Below are 17,926 nucleotides of genomic sequence, written 5' to 3'. Positions count from 1 at the left end.
GTTTGTGCTCGAGCTCCATATAGCCAATCTCCTGCAGACATGACGTCAGGGATGGAGCTCTTATTGGAACACACATGTGGGGCTGAACCCTTAAACCAAGGGGGAAAAAACTGAAGAACTCTGCAGACTTATGAATTTGAAGATGGGGGTTGTTTGTAAAAATGTCAGAGAAGTGCATCCATCATAAGTCAAGTCTGTCATATAGAGGGCAGGCATCAGTTCCACTGTCTGTTCCACAGATCTCTTTATGAAAAATAAATTATTGCAGAACATTGGACATCGAATGGGGACTGAAAATTATACACAAGTAAACAAAAAATGCTATTAGAATCAAACTGGCTGTGACATGCACCCTATAGTGCTGCGATTAAGCTGAAGCTCATGTAAACAGAACAATTATGCACATAAATAGAGTAACCATAATCACAGTATCTGTTTTAACCACATTTTTTCTATTCTGACCAAAATGCACATGTGTGGAAAAGAAGAAACTACTACACTATGAGGGAGCTCTGGAAAAAGGGTTAATACGGCTTTAGAATAATAATAACATTGACTGAGACCTAATGTAAAGTGTAACATTTCAGATTATTTGGCTCAGATCTTATATCCTGGCACTTTTATATGGTGGCCGCTTTACTTGACAAAGCGCTATTGATTGTCAGAAACACTGTAATGGAATCATGAAAAAAATGTTTGGGTATGCTATAAATGGCCGACATTTCATATTTGAAAATGAAAAAAAAAAAAAAACCTTTGTGGGTGAATATCAACAAAATGGCAGTAAAAAACACATGGCACTGGTAAGTACCCTAGCATGTAAACAAGTGGTTTGTCTATGTAATGTAAGCTTCTTGATCTAATTCCACACACTGATTATTGGTAATAATCAGATTATTTTACAAATAGCTATTGATAGCCTATTATTATTGTGGTTTTTGAGTATAAAGGCACACCACACACCCTGCCCATATTGCCATCTGTCTAATTTGGCTTACTTCTAAAACTTGAGAAAAAATACCATAGGATTTGATTGAACACACATTAGCTACAAAATAAAAATAGTCTCCTAGGCCTGGTCTGTTGGCTGGATTTAGAGAGGTATTGGGCCAGTTTTGGACATCATTTGACTGCCCAGCTAACCGAGCTGAACACCAGCAGCCAAGACCATCTTCTTGTGAAGCTGTAGGGTATATTGCAATCCGTACAAAAATATATAAGCAAATATATTCTTAATTATTAACCAGCTTAAGCTGGTCTTAGATGGTTTGGAGGAAATGTTTTCAATCCATCAGAACCATTCATTTATCCTGCTGATTTACTTAATAAGTGGCACTTATGACAGTCAGAAACACTGAATCAAAGCAGTTTGTGTTGTTCTATGCAGTTATGTGATCCAAATGACTTTCTCCCAACAGCATGCCTGACTGCTTACCAGCTCTAAATCTGACTTTGAGAGCCTTCTGCCCATGAACGGGGACCCTATAGCCCTCCCTACATGTCAAAAAAACGGATCCTATTAATACATTCATCATCTACACACCCTCCTGTTTCGACACATAAATAGACGAACATACCTCCATTCTTTCACACGCTCACAATTCCCTAAACTTAGTCGAAAGTCGCGGTCCTCCTACAGACGCTTGTTATCTGGATTACCGGAACGTCTTTACTGCATTACTGAAAGGTGACTCAGAAACATCCTTAGATCAAGACCATTTTAGGCCTAGACCGAGCTCAGCCCACTTTAGGATGTGCGTGGGTGAGACAGCCAGAGACAGATAGACAGACAAGGAATACCATTCCTCATAAGCTTTGCAGTATTTGGAAAGAGATCGCAGACTGATTTATTGATTGCATGAGATCATCCTTGAGGAGAATCGAATGTCTTGGTAGAAGTTGTTCTGTCACGCAGTCCATTTTTATGATGTACATGCACAAACACTCTCTTCTGTGAAGATTACAGCTGAATTAGAGCTATGTTTTCATCAATTGATGATCTCTAATTGAATAAAAAGACAGTTCCTGCCAGGTCCAATGGCTAGAGTCGAAAAGGGGATTCAGTTAAGGAACAGAGAGAGACAGTGCTGTCGTAAAGCTATCTTGGGTCACAGCTATTTATAGTTTAAAAATAATGACCATCATAACTAAAAGAGAAGAGAAGATGAGAGAGAGAGAGAGAGAGAACAATGTTAATGGCAGGACATGCTTCAACAAAGTAGTTTACATGCCCTCTTATATCCAGTCTTATATCATATCTTATTTTGGTCTGCGAATCCATATAACTTGCATCAAAGCGTCAATAGTGAATCGCACTCAATACACACACCACTGAAGGCCTGAGAGCCGAATGTTTGTGAAACATCTTTTTCCCCATGTGACTGATAAAAAAAACCCCAGTAAATTATCTTTTTGATTTTTGAGCGTGAATTACTACTGAGGTTCTGAATACTTTGGCCAGCTGCATTGTATTAAAAAAAACTGAGATGGGCACTATAAATTGGTTCACTAAACCATTATTAAATGTACAATAGGAGCAAGCGAGCAGGAGTAACTGTAACACTAATAATGCACTCAGTGTGGCCATATAAGTTATGGGCATATGGAAATGAAATCTACCTCATCCCCAAATAATGGACTGTTTCAGTGACATTCAAATTGGGTATTTAAAAAAACTTAAAACGGCTACACAAACTCTTTTAAAAAATAAGAAATAAAAAATCTAAAAATGACTTCGTCATTTTTAATTCTAGGGTCGTAAATTTAACATTTTTAACTAAAATTTTACAGAAATTCTTCAGTACATTTTTAAAATCAATTTCGAACAGTTCAAAAGTTATATATTCATGGAACTGATTTGCAATATATATATATATAAAAAAAACCCTGCTTGAATTATCCAGGCTGTGAACATTTACTGTGGTACTTAGAATCCGTAATGCACAAGAAATAGAGAGGCCAACTTTTTATATAAAATTTCCATAAGTTTCCTTTTCTACTTTTCTATGCAGAGTTTTCTGAGAGGTTTTTAACTTGCTGCTATTCAGTTGTCATGGTGGTTTGTACTGGGTAAATCAAAAGAAGCCATCCCCAACTCTCTATCATATTCTGGTCTCTATACCACTTAAATCTACCATCACTGATTTTATCATCCTCAAGGTGAAAATCATAAATCACTTATGTAATAGGACACCTCACCTAAATCAGTTTGAATGGATGAATACTTCGACAGTAGGCTATACCCAAAAAGAAAATTCTGTCCGTAAACTCACCTACTGTTTTAAACTTGTATTATTTTCTTTCTTCTGTGGATCACAAAAAAATATATATTTTGGAATTCACTGAGGTGACGTCTAAACACTGGACCCCATTGACTTTCATTGTATGGACAAAAAACACAGAGATATTATTCAAATATCTCCTTTTGTTTTCACAGAAGAAAGCCAAACAGGTTTGGAACAAAATGTGTGTAAGTAATTATCATTTTTGGTTGAACAACCCCTTTAAGGCTGTGTTCAAATCCTTAATTTCGGACCTCACCTCTTGGGAATATCCAATTCTCTGCTGCTTCATCTGTACAGTATAGCATCTGGGAATGCAAAAGATCAATTGTGTCAAACACAATCAACTCTTACGACTATATAAACTGACAGAGAACATAATGCAGGGCCATTGGGTTCTTAAGTTGCTAATTTGTGCATGAGACGGCAGGGACACAATTAAACGATATGGCAACCACACATGCGGCCCGCAAAGGGAGGACAGGAACTTCACACTGTATCAGTGATATCACAACAGCCCTGTGGGAGGAAGGAGAGCTGTGCTGGGGAATTAACAGTTTATGTAGCTAAAAATGTGCTTTGTGATTGTTGTCAGAGCCAGCAGGGCAGCCCCGGTGGGAGGGAAGCAGATGTCTTCTGTCAGCAACTCTCTACTGTAATATGGGGGGTTCAAACAATGTTTTGGTTTTAGATGCTACCTGAGCTACAATATTTGCCATTTAGACAACTGCATCCTTTAGAAAAAGTTAGGAGAGCTTGAGATTTATTTTAGGCACATCTTGCTAACTTCCAAAAGCACAGAGTACTGCCTGGATGGGGTATTTTTGAAGGCCAAAACCCAGAAGCGAGCTAGCATTTTAACACTTTCCTGTTCCATCATCCCGAAGTCAATGGTTTTTTCCATTTATTTTTTTCATTAAATGCCTGAAATATTGTCTGTGGAAAGATGTTTTCATGTTTTATTCTACAACATTAACTCTCTGGTGCTTTATTTCGTTTTTTTTTTTTTACTTCATGGTACGAAACCTGGAAAAGGTTTTGGCACGTGTGAACACACACACACACACACAAATCATAGACATGATTCGAAAAAGGTTAAATGGTCCTAAAACATATTTACACTTGTAGTCTATAAAATGAGACAAACTATGCTATACAAACTATACAAAAGTCTATGCTCCAAAGCATTCAAGATTTATGACCGTTTAAGTTGAAATGTAATTTTCAGGTCCATGCTCAAAAAGTGAATAAATGGAGAACTATGGCATTAATATAATTTAGCACCATAAAATACCCTAAATATTAAATAAAAAAATATTTTATTTAATAAAAATATTGCAGAATCATTTTATTGAAATAAAAAACGATTCAGCAATTTATGACACGCAAACAGACCAGAGGATTAAATACATTATTATTATTAGCTTTTATTTGAGAATCTAGTACCCACAAAGTTCTATCTAGTAAACAAGGGTCAGCGTAGTAGGCCAAACTAAAGAAGGATACATGCGCAATAAATATGTAAGAAAATAAATAAAAACGTGAATATGATGCTCAAAAGGATTAGGCAGAAGCTTAAGCTTATTAACGCCTACCCCCTTTTATATTAACGCCTACCCCCGCCCCTTTTATAGGCCAAAGTAATACCCAATACCCCCTTGTGTATGCTAACAAAGTGACTGCTAATAAGTGACTAAATGGGACTACAGAGGTTGTCCAAAACTAAATTCTTTCCCCGCCTTCGATTTTTGCACCGGCCACCGCCAGCATTTTTGATCATTTTCACACAAATGTATCTGTATTATGGAGATATTAGTGGTTTTAATTGTAGTAAAACCATGGTTAATTTTCGGTAGGGGTTATTCTAGCTTAATGAATTCTTTTTTTTCTTATTAACATTTGAATGTGGGTAAGTTATAAGAAAGCGTAGTTTTATACGTTTAGCATTTTACTTCTGCTGATTTTATTCAGGCTTAAATTTTTTTATGTCAGCAGCCATATCACCCTGTAGCCCAAGACTGGTTGCCCACTGAAGCTAAGCAGGGCTGAGCCTGGTTAGTACCTGGATGGGAGACCTTCTGAGAAAACCAGGTTGCTGCTGGAAGAGGTGTTAGTGAGGCCAGCAGGGGGTGCTCACCTGTGGTCTGTGTGGGTCCTAACGCCCCAGTGTAGTGACGGGGACACTATACTGTCAAAGAGCACCGTCCTTCGGATGAGACGTTAAACCGAGGTCCTGACTCTCTGTGGTCATTAAAAATCCCAGGATGTCTTTCGAAAGAGTAGGGGTGTAACCCCGGCATCCTGGCCAAATTTGCCCAGTGGCCTCTGTCCATCATGGCCTCCTAATCATCCCCATATATATATATATACACACTGATTGGCTTCATCACTCTGTCTCCTCTCCACCAGTAATCTGGTGTGTGGTGAGCGTTCTGGCGCACTATGGCTGCCGTCGCATCATCCAAGTGGATGCTGCACATTGGTGGTGGTTGAGGAGATTCCCCCTTCCATGTGAAGCGCTTTGAGTGCCTAGAAAAGCGCTATATAAATGTAATGAATTATTATTATTATTATTATTATTAAAAGATTCATAAAAGCTGTGTTCATTTGTGAAGATTATCATCAAGATAAAAAAAAGTAACATTAATCATACACTTTTGTTGGTCACGGGGCTTATTTTCTGCAACAATCCAAAAGGAAATGGAAAAATCCTATTGGGGTTTTGTTGAGGGAACGAGGGTGATGCTATCTTCCGGGTTGACCTAAAAATGACTGCAGCGTTCCATTCAGAACGTTCTTGAAAAACAGACGAGCACTTTTTGGATGATGTAGTAGCATACGCTAAACGCATGTGGCATTGTGATCGAACAGCTCTGCTACAGTGTGTTCACATTGCGTAATCTCTTCTCTGGAAGTTCACTAGGTTGTTCCCAGAACAGACACAGGATGTTTGCTTTAAGTCATCTTCATGTTTTAGCCTTCCTGTAGGTTCTCGAAGGCAATTTACCAGGCAAAAATAGCCGAATATGACGAATAACCAAACACTGCCAATTTCCTTGTTTCTCTTAACGGTCAAACACAATGAAAGCTAATTACTTACAGATATTTCTCTAATACCAGGCAGAAAAATCACTAGCATGATGTCATTTCAGGACAGGCGCAGAGAGACGTCAGACAGGAAGAGAGTCTAGATGAGAAATCAGATGGTTATAGATCTCTAAATTTTCATTGAAATACAGATATTTTTTTAAGGCCGGTAAATCAACTTTAAATATACGAGTAATCTTACGACAGAAAGGCTCGGCAAACTCTCGATAATGACCTAATTTCCTACACGTTTGTTATCGATCAAAAGTTTGTGGTCAGACAGTAAAGATACTTATATTGTTACAAAAAAAACTATTTCTTTTCTAATGATGCTCTTGTGAACTTTCTATTCATCAAAGAATCTAGAAAAATGTATCAGTTTCCACAAAAATATTAAACAGCACAACGGTTTTCAACATTTCATGACACCAAATAAGTATATTAGACTGATTTCTGAAGGATCATGTGACACTGAAGACTGGAGTAATGATGCTGAAAATTCAGCTTTGCCATCACAGGAATAAAATAATTAAATAGAAAATTATAAATATTTTAAATTGTAATATTAATAATTCACAGTTATGCTGATCAAATAAATGCAGCCTTGGTGAGCTAAAGAGATTTCTTTAAAAAACAAACAATAATAATTCCTACAAACTCTAAACTTTATTCTTAAAACAAATATGGGCTTTTCAAACTTGAAACCCACAGTCATAACTCTCATTTTAAATGAACAAATGCAAAATTCTGGTAAGCCCAGGGTTAATAGTTGCTTTAAATACATTAACCCAGGGATAAGTTTAGTGTGGGAAAAAAAGAATAGCATTCTTAAATAAGTTATAGCAAACATTGTCAGAGTTTACATTTTATGCAGTCGTTTAGATTTGTGTCTCGACTCGGATTCAATCTACTGTATTTCGGTATTGACCTAGACTCAAACTTGAATGAGCTACAACACTGAAACAATATATCTGATGTTGTGTGACCTAGACGTCAGTTGTGCAAATCCTTCTATATTAACTGACTGTACATATGCTCAAAAAACAAGCACAAAGATTAAATATGTAAGAAAGATGTGTACTATTTATTAATTTGGAATAAGGCAACGTTGTACAAAGGACAGCCTCAAGGACCTTAAAAATCACACATTGTGTAATCGCAGGAGCTCTGATTAGGGCAAAGACAACTGACCCTGGACCAGGTCATGATGACAAACATCTTTAACTCAGTCACTTAGTCTTTCAATTAGGTTTTCTCTGTTGATTGAACAAGTGACCGAAGTCCTGAGGCCTCCAGATGGCATGTTTTGTTAGTCTAAAACATGTTAAAAATGCACTGTTTAAACTAATCAAAGGGAGGAAGAAAAGGAGGGACAGCAGTGATGTGGCTTCTCATTGGCTGCGTAGCTGGCCACTCAGGTCCTGTAGCTCTGTGACAAGCTGCTCGAGCTCTGTGACATCACCTCTGATGTCATCATGGAGCTCGCCCGTGACATCATCAGTGTACATTTGCTGTGAAGAGAAAACAAAACAAATGTGAGATCTATAAATTATGGCAGCTGATAAAAATAACTTACTCCAATACATATAGATAACGTGAAAACAACATTTTCATAATACATGTTCTTGGTCTTATTGTGAACGATTCATCATTACAAAGCTATTTCATATAAAAAAAAAGTCTGTAATATTTCATCAAAACATCTATTTCATTCTGACTTTTCATTTGAGCTGACATCAAGCCCATCTGTCATATATAGCCCACTTTTTAAAATCCAATTTATTCCTGATATACGTACTAGAGCTGCTGCATGACTAATCATAAAAAAAAAAAGTGCGATCTCGATTCAAACATCCACACGATTTGCCCGTACTAAACCTTTGACAAAATCACACCGGAACATTCAGATCTGCGTTTCCAGCCATACAGTATCATTATTTCTGTGTGAATATTATTTACTAATACTTAAAGCGATCAAAATAGAAAGTAGAAATAGAAAGTAACTTGGAGCTTCAAATAACGATATTATCATTACATCATGCCACTAAGTGGTGACAAGTGAGGTGAACATTTTTATTTGTCATTGAATCATTCATTCAAAAAAAAAAAAAAAAAAAAAAAAAATCAAATTCAAATTAATTAACCTTTTTTTATATATATATATATATATAGACAGCAGCAATTAACATTTTGTCAGAACCTCTTGTAAATTAGGCTACATGTTATTTTATTTAGTTGTCTGTTCAGAATCATGGGAGAATCGTGATCTCTATTTGAAAAAAAAAGAAAAAAAAAAGTGATTCTCAATTTGCCCAGAATCGTGCAGCTCTAATACATAGACTATCATTCAGTTTGGTGTTGGTTAGATTTTTTAAAATGTTTTTGAAAGAAGTCTACATTGATTTGACCAAAATACATTGTGATTTTCTATTTTATATGTAATTTATTCATGTGATGGCAAATTTTCAGCATCATTACTCATTACAGTCTTCAGTGTCACATGATTCTTCAGAAATCATTCTAATATGCTGATTTGGTGCTTAAGAAACTTTTCTTATTTTGATCAATTTAATGCATCTTTGTTGAATACAAGTATTAACTTCCTTCGCAAATAAATAATAAAAATAAATAAATAATAATCCTACTGACCCCAAACTTTTGAACGGCATTGTCTAAAATGAAGTCTTTTTCTACATTTTCTTGTTAAATGTCCTGTTTGGTTGTCGCATTATGAAAATGAAATGGGTTTACGCTAACTTGCATGTGTAATTGCATTAAATAGCCAGAAATGGAAAAAAAAATGGCAACTTTCACAAAACAAACAAGAGGCTTGTTTTTATTGATGTTTTAAAAGACTTCGGCAAAGCTCTTAAACCATAATAGCTGAGAGTGTGTGTGTGTGTAACTCACTTTGGCTTTGGAGACCAGGCTCTTCAAACTGAGTCGAGCTGAAGTCAGCAACTGTAGAGCCTCTTGAGGATTGTGCTTAGACCTGCTACAGCTGATGGACACTGAGAGACAGAGACAGAGAGAGAGGAATTACTGGGGAGTTTCATATCCAGCAGAGTCACGGCGCTTTAGAGAGCATCTGCATGAGGGGAGAGAGGGAGAGTGTCAGGCTGTCAAATGTCACCTGCAAAATCAAGGTCTGTGGCCTAATAGAAAGAGCTGGTCATTATTTTCTGTATTGCAATATTGTGTGTATATTGTTCACATTAAGTGATGGATCCCAACCTCTGAGCGGCTCATGTTTAATCCCTACAGCTATTAGTGCAGCATCTAATGGCATTAAAATAGTCATTTAACACACACACACAGTCTGGATCACAACACCTGTCTCCTGTTCTACACATTTTCTTCACAATGAAACTCATTATTAGCAGCGCCTCTAGCAGAATATGGTAATCAAACACGGATAACAGAACTCTGTCAGTAAAACATGTATTGCGTGTGCCGTTTTGCATTCCCAGCATGCATTAGTGTGCTATTTACCTGCTCTGTTTATCTTCCCCACACAGATGGAGGGAAACCGCAGATTCTCAGGTATGCGTCTACCTCTCTCTAGTCTCTGTTTTTCTCACTCTCTCGCCTCTGCATACCCGTCTTTGTCTTTCATTCCATCATTCATTCTTTGCTTCCTTCCTAAATTCTTTCCCTCCTGCTTTTACCCCTATTTTCTTGTTTTCCCCTTACTTTTCTTGCCCCAATTCCTTCCTTCTCTATTTGATCCTTATTTCCCTTCCTTCTTCCCTCCTTTTCTCTTTCTTTCTAAAGTCCCTTCTTTCATAAATTCCAAAATTACTAAATTCATTCTTTCTTAAATCTTTCTAAATTCTCTCCCTTTTAATTTTTTTTCTAAATTCTTCCTTGTTTTCCTTTCTAAATTCTCTTTCTTTCTAAACTCCTTTCCAAATTCTCCCTATATCTCTTTCTTTCTAAATTCAGTTTCTTTCAAAATTATTTCTTTCTTTCTAAACTCATTTATTTATTTATCTTTCTAAATTATATCTTTCTTTCTAAATTATTTATTTCTAAACTCCTTTCTTTAAATTATTTTTCTTTTTCTTTCTAATTTAAAAAAATCTCTCTTAATTCTTTTTCTTTTCTTCCTTTCCAGATTTATACAATTATTTCTAAAATCATTGCTATTGCCTTCTATACATTTTTTTATTTCTTAATTATTTTTCTTGCTTAATAAATTATTTCATTTAAAGCCATCCATCCATCCTAAATTCCTTCCTTTCTTGCAATCTCTCTCTCTTCTCCCATCTCATCTTCATGTTGCTACCTGATGCAGCATCAGCAGGAGAAGTGTTGTGATTAATAGGTGCAGAGCACATTAACCACACACACATGAATAAAAACAGATCTACACAAATGCACAAGGTAACAAACCAGTGAAGAATGGTCTCTTACGTTACACACACACTTCCCTTACCCTTATATCGACTGATTCTCCCCAAACACACACACAGAAAGCGGGACAGAGTTAGTGGGAAGGGATGGAGGTGTGTGCAAAGGGTTCTGCTACATTTGCTGAGCCGCCCCCTTTATAAATCATTAAGATCAACAACAAATAGCCTGCACACTCAAGGACAGCATACTGATGGAATAAGAGACTCTAAAAAGATGATCACGATTGCTTAGACTAGCCTGTCCATGATCAATGCCAGCTGAGAATAAAATTATGCGACAGTTTGATTTTTAAACACAGAAAGTCAGACAGTTAGAATTGCTATTCAAACCAAAACCTGTGCTCTGTCTCAACTGATGTTTAATTCAACACACACTCCTTGACCAAACCCTCTTAATGAGACACACACAGACAAAAGCAAACCCATCTGGAAAACACACACACAAACAGAAGTCTGTCTCTGGTGGAGGTCAGAGGGGTAAAAGGCTTGTTTGTCGCTCTTGCTCCTGCTCCGTGTTCTCAATCCATCAGCCCTTTCAGACGTTCATGCGCTGCCACATTAGCCATGATAGAGTGACTCTCTGAATGAGTGCAGGACCACGATTCTGTGTGTCTCTCTCAAATGGCCTTGTAAAAGAGAAAGGCAAAGCATGACACTGTATGTGTTAAGTCTCACCATTAGCCATATCTCTGGCACCTTTCACCACAGATCTGAAGCTGCCCATGTCTTTCTCCCAGCCAGCTGTCTGTGTCTCACACCGATGGGCTTTACTCAGAAACTGTAGTGCCTAAAAACATCAAAATGCAGTTAGACGACATGACTAAACCTGATGTAAAGAAAGAAAGCAACAACCAATAAAAGCTCTCTTCCACGTAAAGCTGAGTTTGAAATTTCAAATGGTGCAACTTCCCGTTCTTCATAACTATATTTACTTTATGCATTTTATCCAAAGTGACTTGCAGAGCATTCAAGGTATATATTTTACCACTCAATCCTGGGGATTGAACCATGAGTGCTCTAACTCTACAGGAACTGACAAAAACGGTATTAAACTTTGAATATATTTAGAGAGAAAAACGTTTTGGGAGCGATATTTGCTGGAAAAACTTCGATATATTGTAGAAAATCACAGGTGCTCTTTGCTTAAGTTAGGCACTTCTTGAAATAAAACATTTAAAATGGACCTTTTCATTGTCTTCTACATTGTTGCTATGACCATCGCCGTAGAGTCGAGCGTACTGTTTCCATATTTGGGCGTCTGTACTGTAGCGGGCGGAGACTCGACCAAAGAGTTCCTGCAGTTTTGCTTTAAGATTGGAGGCCTGTTCGCCACGGTGATCTGTCAGGTTGTCCACTACTGCACGCACCAGGATTTCCAGAACCTGATGAAAAAAAAAAAGATAAAGATAAATATACAAAAAGCCAAAAGGAGATACCTTTCAGTAGGGTGAAACTGACTGCCGTTTAAACTCAAGAGCCAATCGTGAATAACCAATCTGAAACCTAATCTAGGGTTGACATTTACCCTCAGCTGTGCTGTGCCTGATCCCAGCCCCTGACTTAACCTTTGCAATGACGTCAAAACAGCAATCCCTAAACTTGACCTCTGCCGCCTTAGATGTTCCTCGATTGGGCATCACCGTTTTTTAACTCTTCTAAACTCTTCTAAACATTTACACACTAAAGGCCCGTTCACACCAAGGACGATACCTATAATGCTAATGATACAGTTCTAAAAATCCTTCTAAATATAAAAGAATAGAAGAGTCCACACCACAACTATAATGATAACGGTACAGAGAACGATATCATTGAAATCCCTTTCAGAATGATTTTTTCCTACGGATGAACGATAAAAACCACCACAGCCAATAAGAATCCAAACTTTTTGCCACACACACACACACACGAGCTGGGAGATTAGAGACGCTGTTCTCACTGTTCGGTGTTCTCCCACACAAGCAAATGCAGACTCTCTAGAGTCTGTACATATGCCAGGGAAAACAGAAAAAAGCCAAAGAGTTCATCCCATCTGTCTGAGGAGGTGCATTTATAAATCTCCCTATCTCACACATTCACAGAATGGGTAACTGAATGGAGACAGCATTTTTGTAAATCAAATTAGCAGACCCGAGTCCACAGAAACTTAGTGTGTCTGAGAAACTATGGCACTGTTTACACTTGGTATTAACATCAATCTCGGGTGTTCATCTCAAAAGCGGTGAAATTACTGTTTATACTCGATAGTATGTAAATGCATGTTGATAATTTTAAAATAAACAATTTTTTTTTAAAAAAGTTAAAAAAAATTCTAAATATAATCAAACCATGTGGTTAAATATATTTCATCAAATGTGTTTGGACTCGGTTCACACTTGCATTTAGCGGCATCTAATTCAGATCACCTGAGACTGATGTCAACACTAGGGTCTATGAAGGCTTCAGTGAGGTGTGACTAGTCAGAAGTGTCTGATTCCCTTGAGGGAATCTGTTAAGAGAGAGTGAATGCGTGCGTGCCACAGAGACAGAGAAGGCTTTCTCCTCAAACTCCAAAATCTAAACTAAGCACACCACACCCTTAAACTTCACTAAACTACCAGAATACTTGACCTGAATGCTGGGCTCCACATTCCTCACTGTGTGTGTGTGTGTGTGTGTGTGTGTATAAGTGCTATTAATCACAGCCTTCACACAAAGTTCCACATGTGTTTGTGTGTCTGTATGCTATGTAACTAACAAGCTCCAAACTGCACTGTAATTACTAGAGCAGAACCAGAATCTGTGGTCATTAACTCTGTGTGTGAGAAGGACAGGGATGTCTTTGCTTATACACTGTTTTGCCTAGTTCTAAAAGTAGTAAAAAATCATAAAAATGACTACAAAAAAATATATTTTTTTTTCCCTGAAGAGTGGCATGATTTATATACACACTACTGTTAAATAGTTTAGGGTTGGTAATTTAAAAAAAGTTTTTGATACCAATGGTGAATTTATTTGAACATTAGTGTAGTAAAAATATTATATTTTACATTATATTATAATAAATATTTGTGAAATATTATCACAATTATAACTAGAGTATTAACTAGACTAACTAATAACTAGAGAATTTCTATTTTAAAATATATTAAAATGTAATTTATTCATGTATTAATTTTCAGCATCATTACTCCAGTCTTCAGTCACATGATCCTTCAGAAAGTTTACTTCAGAAGAACATCATTGATTTGAAACAGAAATATTCTGTAACATAATAAAGGTCTTTACTGCTTTTGATCAATTTAACAAATCCTTGCTGTATGAACTTCTGAAAAATAAAAATAAATATTACTGTGCCCCAACTTTTAAGTGGTAATGTATATTAATCAAAATTATTGTATTTTTTATTTAGGATGGTGAGCAAAGTTTTTGATGCTTAAGCATATAATTTACAAACCTGGTGACTGCTATTAGTGTGATTGGTAAGCTTGATCGTGAAGTGATTGCTAAGACCATAAAAGTAATACAAATATGATGGTGTGTTATGATTGACAGCCAAGCATTCCAGAGCACTTCAATTCACTTCATGAGATCTTTGTCACTTCATTAGTAGCCTTTGTTATTTACAAGATGAAACATGGAAAACTGACCCCAATTAATTTTATATGTTCACGTGTGTGTGTGCTTGTGTGTAGCAGAGACAAGGACGGCTCTTGAAAAGACAATACGAAAGACATGCAGTGATGTGTGTGTAAATACACTCACCCGAGACTAAAGCTACATCTACATTAATCCAGATAGATTTGAAAATGGAGCTTTCATTTCAAAACGCTCTCCATTCACACTAGCATTTTCAAAACGTTTCTCATCCACACTGAAACGTTGGAGAACACTGAATTCACCTTACAGCGCATGATCATTTTATTTAGAAAAATATCTCACCATTCACTGATCCAACTCACTCACCATTATATGTTTGGTCTAAAACGCAACTTGTCTCATGTTTTGCCACAGGACAGCAAATGCGAGTGAATTTTCTGTCATCTTTACCGGACTGTGATATGCAAAGAGATGCAAAGTAACATTTTAGCAACTGTGTGAAAGTGATAGCACATAACAGACACTTTAGAGAGCGTTTTCAAAAAGCTTCGTTTTCATTGTTAAAAACGCTGTCTCAGTGTTGACAGAATGCCAAAAAGGAGAGAAAAGGATGCGTTTTCAAACGAAAACGTATTAGTGGGACAGGGCCTAATGTTCACACTTTAACTGCAAACAGACTGATAGAGACCAACTTCATCAGCAAACGGCCTCCACAGAGATCAGTGTGTTTTATGTGGACCCCATGTTCTCATGACAGTGCATCTGTATGGCCACATTGTTCACGAAAGCATGAAAATATACAGTCCACATTACTGAAGTAAAAGTTCATCCTTCATCACCTCTCTTTACATCTTCACAACACCATCTCTCCTGATTCTTTCATTCACCTCTGGACCCGTTCAGGCTGCTCAGCAGATGTGCTGAGATCTTTGTCACTCAAGTCAGTGGCGTAATATCTGTAAAGTCTCCTCAGACATTTCCTCTGAAATCTCATTTTTCACCCCAGAGACTCTCATAAGCACAGTTCTACCTCAAACTATTTGTTCATCGGCCATCATCTGAACATTACATGATGAAAAATATAATGTATAATGAAGAATGTACTTTTATGGGCAATATTGATGATTTTTTTTTTTCTGAGTTAATAGAAAAAATGTATGAATAATAATCTTCTGAGAAATAATCTATGATTATACACACGCACGTACACACACACACACGAAATGCTAAGCACCACAATTGTTTTCAACATTAATAATAATAATATGTTTTATTAATGTTTCTTGAGCACTAAATAAGAATATTAGAATGATTTCTGAAGGATCATGTGACACTGAAGACTGGAGTAATGGCTGCTAAAAAATTCAGTTTTGACATCACAGGAATTAATTACATGTTAAAATATACAAATATTTTGAATTGCAATGATATTTTACAATTTTGTTGTTTTTACTGTATTTTTGATCAAATAAATGCAATCTTGATGAGCATAAGAGACAGTTCCGACAGTTACACAATTTCATTTTGCACCCCCTATTCAATCAATCTTAAAATCAATCTATACAAACACATAAAATGTAACAAAATATCAAATAAATGAGAATCAGTATGGTACCCGTGACTGTCCGCTGGTATCATGGAACATGTGAAATGACTAGCTTAAATGGGCTTACTGGATAAGACTATAGATGATGGGGAAGTGATACGTTAAGGGGAAATTGAATGGGTGTCTAGGTGTAATTTCTGCACGATCCCCTTACAGCATGAAATTAAGGAGAGGGGCCATATTCTCCTGGGAGGAACGAAGGAATGAAGAATGGTACAGAGAGAGAGAGAGAGAGAGAGAGAGAGAGAGAGAGAGAGAGAGAGAGAGAGAGAGAGAGAGAGAGAGAGAGAGAGAGAGAGAGAGAGAGAGAGAGAGAGAGAGAGAGAGAGAGAGAGAGAGAGAGAGAGAGAGAGAGAGAGAGAGAGAGAGAGAAAGGAAATTATCAAATGAAAAGCATAAGGACCCAGATAACCACAATATACGCTATAAATATGAGGCCACTCTGAAACTATACAAGTACACCCTAAAAACTAAGAAAGAACAACACAACAAAAAGCAGCTCTGTGAAATTGAGGAATCTTTAGAGTCCAACCAGTTCTGGGAGAAATGGAACAACCTAAACAAAACCCAGCAGGATGAATTGGCGATTCAAGATGGAAATACTGATCAGTAATGATCAGTACAAGATACTTGGTGATAAAAAACAACCAAAACCCTCTAGATTACCCTTTAACAGAACAGATAAAAAAGGCTTGTGGTGTAGATGGAATCCTCAATGAAATGATCAAATACTCAGAATAGTATTGAATAGTTTTAGTATAGCCAATCTGATTTTATGATCCATCAACTGGAACTTTTCCAGACATCTGGAACAAAGGTTTAATAACCCCAATTCATAAATCCGGAGATAAATATGACCCAAATAACTACAGAGGAATGTGTGTATCCAGTAACCTGGGAAAAATATTCTGCAACATCATTAATAAACGACTTGTCAACTTTCTTGAGGACCACAATATTCTGCATAAATGCCAAATTGTTTTTTTGCCAAATTGCCGCACAAAGGACCATATATTTACACTCCAGACTCTAATTGATCAAGAATTAAACATTAAGAAAAGAAAGGTATATCCCCGTTTTGTTGACTTCCAAAAAGCCTTTGATTCCATCTGGCACGAGGGCCTCTTCTACAGACTACTTGAAAGTGGCATTGGAGGGAAAACATATGATTTGATTAAGAACATATACAAAAAGTGAATGTGCCATAAAGATTGGGAACAAACAAACAAACAACAAACAAACAAACAAACAAAAACAAACAAACAAACGTTCTTCTCCCAGGGCCGGGGAGTGAGGCAGGGATGCAATCTCAGTCCAATTCTCTTCAATCTATATATCAATGAATTAGCAAACCAATTACAGAGTTCCACGGCACCTGGCCTCACCCTGAACACCACAGAGATCAGAGGTCTGCTGTGTGCAGATGACTTAGTGTTATTCTCATCTACTAAAGAAGGTCTGCAGCAGCACCTTAACCTCCTGCAGAGATTCTGTCAGACCTGGGCCCTGACAGTAAACACAGTAATGACTAAGATAATGATCTTTCAGAAACAATACAGAAATCAGGTTACACACAACTTCTATTTAGACACCACTAAATTACAACACACAAAAAACTACACTTACCTTGGCCTCAACATTACATACACAGGGAACCTCAACATGGCTGTGAAAGATCTGAGGGACAAAGCAAGGAGAGCTTTCTATGCAATAAAAAGAAACATTAAAATATATATTCCAATTGAAATCTGGATTAAAATTTTCCCATTTGTACTAGAACCAATAATTCTATACTATGGTAGTGAAATTTGGGGGCCAAAACAATCATAGAATCTTTCCATACTGAGTTCTGTAAGAGCATCCTACAGGTGCAGAGAAAAACACCGAATAACCTGTGCAGAGCAGAGCTCGGCCAATACCCCCATCTTACTAAAAACACAGAAAAGATCAATTAAATT

General features: G+C 36.9%; 1 protein-coding gene across 1 annotated transcript; it reads right to left on the bottom strand.

The window, feature by feature from the left end:
- Window positions 1-7,486: 7,486 nt before the first annotated feature.
- Window positions 7,487-17,645, bottom strand: LOC130097412 (tetratricopeptide repeat protein 27-like; the record flags this gene model as incomplete). The annotated part of the gene is made up of 6 exons (XM_056264242.1): window positions 7,487-7,879; window positions 9,279-9,379; window positions 11,459-11,570; window positions 11,968-12,165; window positions 17,439-17,474; window positions 17,595-17,645. Coding segments are annotated over 6 exons (618 nt in total), but the record flags the coding sequence as incomplete, so codon positions are not given.
- Window positions 17,646-17,926: the final 281 nt, after the last annotated feature.

This window comes from Rhinichthys klamathensis, unplaced genomic scaffold (genome assembly GCF_029890125.1).
Source record: "Rhinichthys klamathensis goyatoka isolate OS25496 unplaced genomic scaffold, OSU_Roscu_1.1 h1tg000220l_1, whole genome shotgun sequence".
NCBI classification, from domain to species: domain Eukaryota; kingdom Metazoa; phylum Chordata; class Actinopteri; order Cypriniformes; family Leuciscidae; genus Rhinichthys; species Rhinichthys klamathensis.
Note: the sequence above shows the minus strand (reverse complement) of the source record. Positions and strands in the feature narration are given on the sequence as shown.